The 13,915-nt window shown below is 40.9% G+C and overlaps 1 protein-coding gene across 6 annotated transcripts in view; it reads left to right on the plus strand.

The window, feature by feature from the left end:
* unc79 (unc-79 homolog, NALCN channel complex subunit) overlaps positions 1 to 13,915 on the plus strand; it is a 159,862-nt gene that overhangs the window by 39,120 nt on the left and 106,827 nt on the right. For all 6 annotated transcript variants that reach the window (XM_078406800.1, XM_078406802.1, XM_078406803.1 and 3 more), the window contains 3 exons: positions 5,464 to 5,693; positions 10,553 to 10,724; positions 12,375 to 12,605. In XM_078406800.1, coding sequence (XP_078262926.1) covers positions 5,464 to 5,693; positions 10,553 to 10,724; positions 12,375 to 12,605 — 633 coding nt within the window. The remainder of the gene's footprint in view (positions 1 to 5,463; positions 5,694 to 10,552; positions 10,725 to 12,374; positions 12,606 to 13,915) is intronic.

Consider the following 13,915-nt stretch of genomic DNA (forward strand, 5'->3'; position numbering starts at 1 on the left):
GGTCTAGTTTTCAGAGATTTTTATTATTTTATGGAAAGGTTTCTAAATGAGATTTTTTATTTTACCATTTGTGTACAGAACCATTAGCCACAATGCTCATATTTCTGCTTTATCTCATCAAAGTGATGAGGAACTGCAATTATGTTATTTTTAAAGAAACAATTGAATGCCATCGAGCCTTGAATATTTACCATAGTCTTTCCCTTTTGAAGTATTATATTTGCATTCCCATTGTGTTCCGATCCAGATTGTCTTATCAGGTAAGATATTCAGTCTAAGAGTGAGGAGATGGTGCTGGTAAAGTATATGCACATTCAGTGTACAGTTTTTATTATTGCAATGCAGGAAGGACATGATGACCCTTGATGACGTTCAGAAGAAAATTACATAGATGTGACCAGGTGTAAAGGGATGGGTTGGGTTGCCATTGTTTCTTCTGGAAAGGCATTGGGAGCAGAATCTCACGACGAATTAAAGAATTTCCTTGATGAGTACTTAAGTTAGTTTAGAGATATAGTGTGGAAACAGACTCACCGAGTCGGCGCCGACCAACAATCACTGATACACTAATTCTAACCTACACACTAGGGAGAATTTACAGAGGCCTATTAACCCACAGACCTGCATAACCTTTGTGAGAAAACTCATGCAGTTGCAGGGAGAATGTGCAAACTTCGTACAACCAGCACCCATAGCCAGGATCGAACCCGGATCTCTGGAGCTGCCAGGCAGCAACTCTACTGCTGAGCCACTGTGTCACCGCTTAAAAGCTTTATAGTCTAGGCCTACGTATTAAGTAGAGGTGGACTTTGGCTAAGTAGATCTTTGTTAGATGGCTTTGAATGTTCAGCTAAATGCTCTTCTGTGTTGTAGATTTATAAGCTTCTGTGAATGATCAAAATTAGCAGATACTATTGCCACAGCATTTAAATTTAGTATTATGTTATGAACAGTGGATTCTTTTAGATTTAGTTTCTCAAAGTCTCAATACTATTAAGTCATCCTTGCTAATTCTCTCTGGAACATCGGAGGTTGAGGGGAGACCTGATATAATTGTATGAAAGTATGAGAAGCATAGGTAGGGTAAAGAGTCAGAAACTTTTTCCCAGGGTTCGTATATCAAAGACTGGAGGACATTGCTTTAAGGTGATAGGATCAAAGTACAAAGGAGATATGCGGGGCACGTTTTTTACAGAGGGTGTTGGGTGCTTGGAATGTCCTGCCAAGGGTGGTGGTCGAGACAGACATGAAAGTGGCATTCAAGAGGCTTTTAATTTAGTTTGTGGCTCACATGCATATAGTCACCTGGGTTGGGTGCCATGCATGGATATGCAGGGAGAGGAGATCGTGTGCAGGCAGTGGACATTAATTTAACTTGGCATCAGGTTTAGCAGGGGCATTGTGGGCAGAAGGATCTGTTCCTGTGCTATACTGATCTATGTTGCATGTTCTATAGGATGCTTACAAAGAATCATTATTGGAGTAGGTTTGTATTATAATTGTTATTGACTTTATTTTTAAATTTTTAATGTCCAACAGTTATTTCCAAAGTAAATTTTGCATAATTTATCAGGCCTTTAATGCTAAAAAAAAAATATGTTCCTTAGTATTATTGTTGTATCTGCTTTTTTAAAATCAACATCATTTATTAAATAGTGTAGGAAAATAACTGCAGATGCTGGTACAAATCGAAGGTATCACAAAATGCTGGAGTAACTCAGCAGGTCAGGCAGCATCTAGGAGAGAAGGAATGGGTAACGTTTCGGGTCGAGACCCCCTCCTCAGACTGAATTTATTAAATCCTCATTTGCACACTAGGTAGCAAATTCCTAGATGAGGAAATTCTAATATTTACTGCCAGTCATACCTTTAAGTGCTCTTACAACTACCATTGGCATCCATTTATTAAAAAACTCCCACCAACACAAACCACCATAAAATCTTAGAAAGAAAACAAAACAGTACATACAAACTGAAAAGATTTTAACTGTGAACCATTGTCTGATGCAACTTCTCCTGGATCATTGTTTGACAAGATAGATCTTATTTTTTTAAATCTTACAATCACGTGACTTATTATGTTTAAACTGTCCATGTCTTCCCTATGATCTGTATGGATCTACTGCAATGGCCTTCGAAGTCACTTCAATACCTGGAATGCTGTTTTGAGAGTTTGTATTCTGCAGTTCTAGCATGCTGCATCTACGATTAAATCCTCTCTATCTTTAGCTTCCAGTACCACTACCTTCATATTTACTCTCACCGTATTCTGCCATAGGTTCAGCTTGCAATATCCTATTTAGTTATATATGAGACAATATTTACATCCATGCTTTCTACAGATAAAGCTTTTTGGTGCTCTGAACCAGGGCTCTTTCAGAAAATTATCTACTTCCTCTTCATTGAGCCCCAACGATTTAGTTTTCAGAGGTTCACCATCCTCTGTGAGAAGTTGGTTCATTTGCACCTCTACTTTCAGCACCATCCCCTAACCTTGTAACTATGTCCCCTCATTTGAGATACTCTCACAAGTTTTGTCTTGGCCATAAACATTAGCCTACGGTTTTGAGAGATTTTTCATGTGGTAAAATAATGAAAGTAACCCAGCACGAATGTCCCAGCCCCTGCGATTTCTTTGATAAAATGCAATAACCAAAGAAAGTGGACATGAAAATGGTGGAGGTTCTTCATAAGAATGAAGTGTGAACAGCTTTGTGGGTCTGCTGTCTAAAGTCATTTGTAATGTGTTGAATTTTGTAGGAAAGTGCAATGTAAATAGAATTGATATAAAGACAGAATTTTAACCATGTCCTTGGTGTGGTTTTGAAAAAGGGGGTGAAGTTATTTTAATTATAAGATTGCAAATTCTTTAAATGTTCTCTTCAACCATGCAATCACAAGTGGTCCTTTAGTTGTTAATCTATTATTTTGCAATAAGGTAAAATAATTAGCTTCAAGTATTTGGTAGTTTCTTCGAGAGGAGAATGAATGATAATATTGGAATGCAGCTGCACATGGTAGTATCCACTGGATAGGACAGGTTTGGAGGGATCTGGACCAAATGCGGGCAGGTGGGACTCGTGTAGCTGGGAAATGTTGGCTGGTGTGGGCAAGTTGGGCCGAAGGGCCTGTTTCCACACTGTATCACTCTATAGCTCTATGACACTGATGATTAAACCTACACTTCCAGAAATAATCTAATCACCTGATATCATTTATGAGTACATGCCAGAATTTAGCTATGTCCTGCTGTTTTTATGTGGGATAACTTGCAGCCAGTTACCAGGGGGAAAGGAAAGATTAAATGTTAATAATCTCCTTACAAGATTGTGAATAGTGAAAATAATTCTTCCCTTTCTGGAGGTTTCCATTGTTATCTTACATGACAGCTAATTTGCACTTGGTGAAATATGTTGTGAATTTGCATACAAAATTAAATATCCTTTAACATTTGATACCTTAGCAAAAAGTGAGGAAAAGGTCAGTAACTTGCTTTTAGAATTTATATCTTTAATGGATGTTTTAAATATAAAACGAACAAATAACTTAATTTTTCATCATTTAGCTTTTTAGCTCAGGTGGTGAGTTGTGCATATAGGGTTAATTTGCAGTGTAGGAAAATAACTGCAGATGCTGGCACAAATCGGAGGTATTTATTCACAAAATGCTGGAGTAACTCAGCAGGTCAGGCAGCATCTCAGGAGAGAAGGAATGGGTGACGTTTCGGGTCGAAACCCTTCTTCAGACTGATGTCAGGGGGGCGGGACAAAGGAAGGATATAGGTGGAGACAGGAAGATAGAGGGAGAACTGGGAAGGGGGAGGGGAAGAGAGGGACAGAGGAACTACCTAAAACTGGAGGTCAATGTTCATACCGCTGGGCTGCAAGCTGCCCAAGCGAAACATGAGGTGCTGTTCCTCCAATTTCCCGTGGGTCTCACTATGGCACTGGAGGAGGCCCTTGACATAAAGGTCAGACTGGGAGTGGGAGGGGGAGTTGAAGTGCTCAGCCACCGGGAGATCAGGTTGGTTAAGGCGGATTGAGCGAAGGTGTTGAGCAAAACGATCGCCGAGCCTGCGTTTGGTTTCGCCGATGTAAAGAAGTTAACATCTAGAGCAGCGGATACAATAGATGAGGTTGGACGAGGTGCAGGTGAACCTCTGTCTCACCTGGAAAGACTGTCTGGGTCCTTGGATGGAGTTGAGGGGGGAGGTAAAGGGACAGGTGTTGCATCTCCTGCGGTTGCAGGGGAAAGTGCCCGGGGCTGGGGTGGTTTGGGTAGGAAGGGACGAGTGGATCAGGGAGTTACAGAGGGTTAATTTGCATGTGGATTCCAAACCTGGCACCAATTATAAAGGTTTTTTAACTTTCACTTGATGAAGGGTAGATAGATTGAGCTGGTAACTAATCTGAGCTATCAAGCACTTAGCTCAGAAACAACGGAGCTCTGTTTCTGGAAATCTGAAATAATAACTACGTCTTGGAAAAATTCAACAGATTAGGCAGAGGGAAGCAGAATTGTAACTTTGTAACAATTGAACTGAGGTAATTTTATGGATAAAATTGCAAATATTCTGTAACAGGAGCCTAGCATAACCTTACTGATTTTGATGTTGGGAGAATATGATATGGGCATTCATGTCACATAAATGGGAAGCAGGTTTAAATTATACAATATGTAAATGAAGAGCGTAGACTATTTAAACATGGGGGCTTGGACCTTGGGGAAATATGGTAGCTGAAAGCAGATGAGGTGGCTAAATTCATGAGGTAAATGACTGCCTGTGGGCCAGGAGAAGCAGGAATGTTTCTCCAAGCCCTAAAAGAAACCCTTTCAATTTTCCCCTTCATCTGATTCACTCCACTGATTCATCTCTTGTCTTTCTGGTCTTGGAAAGACCAAGCTGCAGTCTTGTGAAGCAGGCATTCTGCCTGTAAAGGACACCCACACTTCAAGGAGGCCTGCAATTAACTTCACCTCGTGTAAGCTAAGTTTCCCATGTTTTCTGGCACTGTAACAGCTTCCTTTGAATGAAATTCATCAGTAGGTGTAAAAACCATCATGTCAATGACTCAAAATCTTGTTCTGAAACATCAACTCTTTTCTCATTTGGTCGGTGCTGGGTAAGATACTGAATATTTCCAGTTTTTCTTTTCTGCCTTCTTGCATACAATAACTTGACTAAATATTTGGATGGATTACTAACAGGCTGGACATCTTGAAAGCATAACTAAGCTCATGAGTCAATTAAAGGTGAATAATCAGATGTTAATTTTGTTAAGGTTGTCCATCACGCTTCTTCAACAGCACAGAAGAGATGAGAACTCAACCAGAGATAGGAGTCATTGCATCATGACCTGTCCCATGCAGTTGTTCAGGCACATGAACCTAGAAATGTTACATAGTAATACGTATGAGAGATTGTGTTTATTCAATTAAAACAAAGGTTTTGCTCCTCAATAGAATTGCAGCTCCCATGTTAGGAGAGCCGTTGTGACCTGCTTCTCAGCAGGATGCTGTGGTCGCCATGGAAACAGGCCTGTGCGCTATTGCAAAAGATGTCACTACAACTATCATAGCAGTGAGATTGGTGCTGGATCAGAGACACATCTTTATCAGACTTCACCGCCTCCCATGAACACCAGAGAATGTGGTGCAGAGGAACTAGTTTGTACTGTGGAATCAGTAGTCAGGTAAGCAATAACATTAGTCCAAAAGAGATCTTCCTGAAGATATACTGTATTGATTATTTATACATTGTGTTACATCTTTAACATATAATCGTCATAATAGGCACAACTCCAGTTGGAGATGTACTCCATGTATTTAACAGAGTTTTGCTGATAGTATTTGTATTGGAAGGAACTGCAGATGCTGGTTGAAAACGAAGATAGACACAAAATGCTGGAGTAACTCAGCAGGACAGGCAGCATCTCTGGAGGGAAGGGTCAAGGCCCGAATCATCATCCATTCCTTTTTTTCCAGAGATGCGGCCTGTTCCGCTGAGTTACTCCAGCATTTTGTGTCTATTTGCTGATCGTATTTTTTGATATGTTTAGTTTTTGGTCACCTTATCTCTGATCTCTGGAATTCCTTCCCTAATCCTTGCTACAATTCTACTTTTCCTTGCCCCCCCTTCCAAGGTGTCTTTAAAACTTACCACTATGGCCAAGCTTTTGGCCATGTGTCCTAACATGGCTTTGAGGCTAAACAGTTCCCAATGTTCCCAATGTTGGGCTAGTCCAGAACCAGGGGCCACAGTCTTAGAATAAAGGGGCGGCCATTTAAAACTGAGGTGAGAAAAAACTTTTTCACCCAGAGAGTTGTGAATTTGTGGAATTCTCTGCCACAGAGGGCAGTGGAAGCCAAATCACTGGATGGATTTAAGAGAGAGTTAGATAGAGCTCTAGGGGCCAGTGGAATCAAGGGACATGGGGAGAAGGCAGGCACGGGTTATTGATTGGGGACGATCAGCCATGATCACAATGAAACATAGAAACATAGAAAATAGGTGCAAGAGTAGGCCATTCGGCCCTTCGAGCCTGCACCGCCATTCAATATGATCATGGCTGATCATCCAGCTCAGTAACCTGTACCTGCCTTCTCTCCATACCCCCTGATCCCTTTAGCCACAAGGGCCACATCTAACTCCCTCTTAAATATAGCCAATGAACTGGCCTCAACTACCTTCTGTGGCAGAGAATTCCACAGACTCACCACTCTGTGTGAAGAAATGTTTTCTCATCTCGGTCCTAAAAGACTTCCCCCTTATCCTTAAGCTGTGACCCCTGGTTCTGGACTTCCCCAACATCGGGAACAATCTTCCCGCATCTAGCCCCTCCAACCCCTTAAGAATTTTATATGTTTCAATAAGATCCCCCCTCAGTCTTCTAAATTCCAGCGAGTATAAGCCTAGTCTATCCAGTCTTTCTTCATATGAAAGTCCTGCCATCCCAGGGATCAATCTGGTGAACCTTCTCTGTGCTCCCTTAAAGGCTAGAATGTCTTTCCTCAGATTAGGAGACCAAAACTGTACACAATACTCCAGGTGCGGTCTCACCAAGGCCCTGTACAACTGCAGCAGAACCTCCCTGCTCCTATACTCAAATCCTCTTGCTATGAATGCTAACATACCATTCGCTTTCTTCACTGCCTACTGCACCTGCACATTTGTTTTCAATGACTGGTGCACCATGACACCCAGGTCACGTTGCATCTCCCCTTTTCCTAATTGGCCACCATTCAGGTAATACTCTGCTTTCCTGTTCTTGCCGCCAAAGTGGATAACTTCACATTTATCCACATTATATTGCATCTGCCATGCATTTGCCAACTCTCCTAATCTATCCGTCACTCTGCAGCCTCCTAGCATCCTCCTCGCAGCTAACACTGCCACCCAGCTTCGTGTCATCCGCAAACTTAGAGATGTTGCATTCAATTCCCTTGTCCAAATCATTAATATATATTGTAAATAACTGGGGTCCCAGCACTGAGCCTTGCGGTACCCCACTAGTCACTGCCTGCCATTCCGAAAAGGACCCGTTTATTCCTACTCTTTGCTTCCTGTCCGCCAACCAATTCTCTATCCACCTCAACACTGAACCCCCAATACCGTGTGCTTTAAGTTTGTACCCCAATCTCCTATGTGGGACCTTGTCGAAGGCCTTCTGAAAGTCCAGATATAACACATCGACTGGTTCTCCCTTATCCACTCTACTAATTACATCCTCGAAAAATTCTATAAGATTCGTCAGGCATGATTTGCCTTTCATAAATCCATGCTGACTTTGTCCGATGATTTCACCACTTTCCAAATGTGATGCTATCTCATCTTTAATAACTGACTCTAGCATTTTCCCCACTACCGATGTTAGGCTAACTGGTCTATAATTCCCCGTTTTCTCTCTCCCTCCCTTTTTAAAAAGTGGGGTTACATTAGCTACCCTCCAATCCTCAGGAACTACTCCAGAATCTAAAGAGTTTTGAAAAATTATCACTAATGCATCCACTATTTCTGAGGCTACTTCCTTAAGCACTCTGGGATGCAGCCTATCTGGCCCTGGGGATTTATCGGCCTTTAATCCATTTAATTTACCTAACACCACTTCCCGACTAACCTGGATTACCCTCAGTTCCTCCATCTCGTTAGACCCCCGGTCCCCTGCTATTTCCGGCAGATTGTTTATGTCTTCCCTAGTGAAGACAGAACCAAAGTAGTTGTTCAATTGGTCTGCCATCTCCTTGTTCCCTATGATCAATTCACCTGTTTCCGACTGCAAGGGACCTACATTTGTCTTAACTAGTCTTTTTCTCTTCACATATCTATAAAAGCTTTTGCAGTCAGTTTTTATGTTCACTGCCAGTTTTCTCTCATAATCTATTTTCCCTTTCCTAATTAAGCCCCTTGTCCTGCTCTGCTGGACTGAATTTCTCCCAGTCCTCTGGTATGATACTTTTTCTGGCTAATTTATATGCTTCATCTTTTGTTTTAATACTATCCTTGATTTCCCTTGTTAGCCACGGATGCACTACCTTTCCTGGTTTGTTCTTTTGCCAAACTGGGATGAACAATTGTTGTAGTTCATCCATGCAATCTTTAAATGCCTTCCATTGCAGGTCCACCGTCAACCCTTTAAGTATATATTGCCAGTCTATCTTGGACAATTCACGTCTCATACCCTCAAAGTTACCTTTCTTTAAGTTCAGAACACTTGTTTCCATGAATGGCGGTGCTGGCTCGAAGGGCCGAATGGCCTCCTCTTGCACCTATTTTCTATGTTTCTATTTTTCTAATACGATAATTATGCTTTGAAAATCTTTTTGGATGTTTCACTAAATTAAAAACTCTATTTAAAGGCGGCACGGTAGCGCAGCGGTAGAGTTGCTGCTTTACAGCGAATGCAGCGCCGGAGACTCAGGTTCGATCCTGACTACGGGTGCTGCACTGTAAGGAGTTTGTACGTTCTCCCCGTGACCTGCGTGGGTTTTCTCCGAGATCTTCGGTTTCCTCCCACACTCCAAAGACGTACAGGTATGTAGGTTAATTGGCTGGGTAAATGTAAAAAAATTGTCCCTAGTGGGTGTAGGATAGTGTTAATGTACGGGGATCGCTGGGCGGCACGGATTTGGAGGGCCGAAAAGGCCTGTTTCCGGCTGTATATATATGATATGATATATGATATGATAAAAAGTTGCTATTTGTCTAACTATTGCATTTCCCCCCCCATTTTTCAGCAAAGAATTCAGGGCAATTAATGGTTAATTATTTTGAATTAGTCCCCAAAGTGTTGTTTAATTACAAATGTTCGGCTGTTAAACTTATTGTTTACAAGTGATTCTTAAAACTCATTGGTATTTAACAAATCTTTCAAAGGTAGCTATTTCTGAATTTAATCAGCTGAAAATTGTATAACTATTAGAAATCCATTATAAATCTTTAACATTTGTAAGATCAAATTTTAACTTCAAGATGGCGGATTGCGTTTGTGTTCAAGGTTAAATTCTTAGAAACTTTGGAAACCTGACTTCAATCTCGCTGCTCCCCGTTTTAATAGAAGTGGGTGGCCAAGCGCTCATGGGAAGCAAATTGATTATTCAAACATTACAAAGAATCTGTCTCCTTTAATTTCAACCATGATTCAATTTTTAACCAAAGGCAGCTAAATTTTCAAAGTCATGGGAAATCTGGCAGCTGAGAAAAAGTCAGGTGGGCTGAATCCAAGAAGCAAAGAGTGTTATTGGCCAGCGAAAGAAGGAATATGTCCCCCAGGCCCGTGAACAATGCCGCTGAACTCCACCCCCAGAACATGTCCCCTTATCCTGTCTACCCACCTTCACCATTGCTGAATCCCTTGACCACCCTGTCCTTCTCCCACCTTCAACCCCCCCCCCCTTGCCCTAACCGCCATCAATTCCTTTTCTCCAGCAAGTCTTCTGCTCTTCCTGGTCAACATTTGAGCTTCATTGCAATTAGAATCTCCCTACACAACCCAAAGGGGATTCACAATCCACGTTCCCACTTCATTTTTATTTTGCACCAAGATCCTGCTTAGAATTGGGCAGGAATCCTACTTGATGGAGCTCTGCTGTTAAATTTTGTGGGGCACTTTGGAAGCCCATCCTTCTGGAGTTTAAAGCCTCACAATAGTGTCTCAAAGCTAAACCGAAGGGCAAACCTAATTCACAAAATTATACCAGAATCTTTGAGAGTCTTTTTTTGTTGACGTATATTTCAGTGACATCTGTTAGTTATTTTCTTTCTGTTAATGTTTACCAGCAATTGCTCTACGCCTCCAGTTGACTCACTGGCCGGGGATAGATATTTAATTTTTGTCGTTAACTCAGAATGTAATAACCTTATAGAGCATGAGACTGTCTTCAATTTTTAAAAATTCTGAATCAAAGTTTAATTATACAACCAAGAAAATGAATGCTGGGATTGAAATGAAAATGTTGGAGGGATTCATTTTGCATTTGTCTTTAGTTATGGTTGTATTATTCCAAAATTAGATTTCTGTTTACGCATTTTGAGCTTTGCTTGTTTTTACTTTAGCTTGCTAAAGGAAGCTGAATATCACGCAGAGCAGCGGGAGTTTGAATTAAATCGAAGACGGCAAATGGGCCTATCCTTATCTCATCATTCCTTGGACAATTTAGAGTACGATAACAAGGACGATGATAAAAATGATCAACGCTTATTGAGCCAGTTCGGAATCTGGGTTTTGGTAAATAAATGAAATGATGATTTTAGTGTGAAAGTTATACCATTTATTAAGAGCAAGCTGGAACATAGTAGATAATGAATACTGCAAGTGGATTTGAAGGTCACTGGCCAGAAATACGTGTCTGCCGGTAGCATTAAATTCACTAATAAGCCAAGTCACTGCCATCAAATGTCATATTTTCGATTTTAGACATTAGAGAAACAGCGTGGAAATATGTCCTTCGGCTCACCGAGCCCGCGCTGACCAACGATCACCCCGTACACGAGCACTATCCTACACACTTGGGAGAATTTACAATTTACAAACCCTAATCCTAACCCTAAAAGCCAATTAACCTACAAACCTGTGCGACTTTGGAGTGTAGGAGGAAACCGGCGCATCCGGGGAAAACCCACGCAATCATAGGAAGAAAGTACAAACTCCGTACAGACAGCGCCCATAGTCAGGATCAAACCCGGGTCTCTGGCGCTGCGTGGCAGCAACTCTACCACTGCGCCACTGTGCCACCCCATCAAAGTTAATTTTGGAGGCAGTCTATAATGTGCTATTGTAACGGAAAAGTCAATTTTAGAACTATTATCAGGGAATTAATTTCGAGGCAAATGTTTTTCAGGAGTTCAGGCAATATTTATTTTCAAGTGCAATGATCATAATCCCAAGCTTAGTTTCCTTTTTTAAATGCAGTTGTTGTGACACAATCACTTGCAAAGTTAGAGTGCTGAGACATCTGTAGCAGAGCTGCTGATTTCACATAAATTAGTTTCCATTTGACAACAAGCTCATAAGAGAGAGGTCGCTGGATTGGCTTCTGCTGTAATTATAGTAGAGCCACTATGCAGTTGACTATATTATCTTTAAATAATTTCATTTGCATTCAAAGCGAATGAGGGGAGGTTTCAGTCTGTATTTACATGAATGGTTGGCAAGCTGCTTTTTCTCCTCTGCCGGCATAATTAATGACTAAGGTAACTTTGCTCTCCCCATTCTTTCCTAAGTGCTTTGTTTCCAAGCACAGTTATACATTGTAAGTAGTTTAAAAACTACCAGACCAAGTGGACTCGTTGGGCCCAAACCTCACCTGCATTGGTGCAGCACCCTGTCCTTCCCCCCTCTCCCCTCTCTCCTCAACCCCCCCCTCTCCCTTCTCCCCCACTCCCCCCTTCCCCCTCCCTCCCTCCTCCCCTCCCCTCCTTTTAAACTTTAAAATGTGAATAACTTTAAAAATATAACACCGATTTCAATAAAACTACTTGCATTATAACTAAAGTGACAGCGGTGAGTAAGGTGAGCTTAAAATTGTCGTGCTATCATGTACCGCTTTGGCTGAAGTTCAGTCACAAACAAGATAACAAATGAGAGTTTTAGAATATAGATGAGAAATGAGAAAAACAAGATAAACTGGGTTTTATAATCTCTGTGTTCATCTAGAATATTTTTGCTTTTGAACTGTTACTTTGAGCAAATTCTCATCTTTATGGTGTGGATGGTAACCTAGTAGAAAATATTGAAATAAATATTAGTAAATTCTATAGATGGTGACCAATTTAATTCAGAGATTATCAATAATGCAGCAAAGATTAAAAATTTGCTCAAAGCACATTCCAAGTTATTCATCCAAAATTTCTGTGCTTGTTTTGTGTTACTGTGCAGGTCAGTCTTTGCACTCCAAGTGAAAACTCACCCACAGAAAGTTTAGCCAGATTGGTTAGCATGATGTTCCAGTGGTTTCATTCCACTGCATACATGCTCGATGATGAAGTTGGGAGCCTGGTGGAAAAGCTGAAGCCTCAGTTTGTTACCAAATGGTTGAAGACTGTTTGCGATGTTCGATTTGATGTGATGGTCATGTGTCTTCTTCCGAAACCGATGGAGTTTGCAAGAGTGAGTTTTTTAAAATCTAACAGTTTGGTAAACGACTTAGTTATGTCCAAAAGCTTCAACTTAGTCATAAAATCTCCTTCCCCATAAGGTTAAAAATATTCTATTCCATTTGTGATTCATCATGTGATTGAGCTTTTGGATCTGGACAACTTCCTGGCTTGGGGTTTTAACTAATATGTGCCGTTTGTGTCACATGAATGTCAGGTAATACTAATCTCCAACACCATAGTTGATAGCCATGTATCAATGACTTTTAATGCATTACCAACTGTTATGACTCAATTTTCAAGAACACATGGACCATCTGGGTCGTCATTCACAAGACGGTGTTTTGGACTAGTTATCTAAACGTTAAAGTGATTCAGGAATCAAATTCTGGGTATTCATTGATGTGCATCTCACCTGCTGATGCTGCAAGGCCCAAGTTAGGAGTGTTGGTTAATTGACCATTTATTAGATCAGCACCCAGCCAAGCAATGCCCAGGAAACACAACACTTTTGAGTGTAAAGCATTCTACTTGATTGGTATCCATCTCATTTAACATCCATTTCCTCCACTTCTCTCCCACTTCCTCCACTCCACGGCTGTACTGTATGTTATCTACAGAATGCACTGAAGCTTTTCATTAAAATTTCTCTAGCCTCTGCCAACCTGAAGGCAGGCAGAGGCTATCACTTGTTCATTACATTCCACGTCACACGTCTTACTACATGTGACCTTTCATAGTCACCTTTCATGGTTCTGTTTAGTTACTGAGTCCAAAACGTGCGACCGACCATTTGCTGTACCATGAGTGAATGCAGCTGCTGATCAAAGAGAAGACCTCGCATTCCTGAGGCAGCCGGGGACAGGCAATAAATGACAGTTTTCCCAGTGGGTTCACATTCTGAGAATGGGTAACAAAAATGATAAATCATTATACAAGGTTAACTTTGCAACGTACAGTCTTTCTGAAATCAAAGTCACTGAATGTTTATTTTGTTTTGTTGAAATAAAATGTAATTTAAATAATAGCTATGCTATATTTAGTTGTGGTTTGCTTGGCAATGAAAATGGCAATGCACAGACTCGTGCTAAATGCTTGCAAGAAGTGGATGCATTGCATGGATATTAAAAAAAACAACTCCATTATCAAAGTGTAGCATCTAAAACCTTTGTATATTATGAAAACAAGAAATGCTGGGGAAAAAAAACCTCAGCAGATCAGGCAGCAGCTCCAGAAAGAGAAGCAACCAAAATTATATAAGAGAAAGATGGAAAGGAATGTGTGGATCAGATGGAATGTCTATAAGAAAATAACTGCAGATGC

Source organism: Rhinoraja longicauda, chromosome 10 (genome assembly GCF_053455715.1).
Source record: "Rhinoraja longicauda isolate Sanriku21f chromosome 10, sRhiLon1.1, whole genome shotgun sequence".
Taxonomy (NCBI): Eukaryota; Metazoa; Chordata; class Chondrichthyes; order Rajiformes; family Arhynchobatidae; genus Rhinoraja; species Rhinoraja longicauda.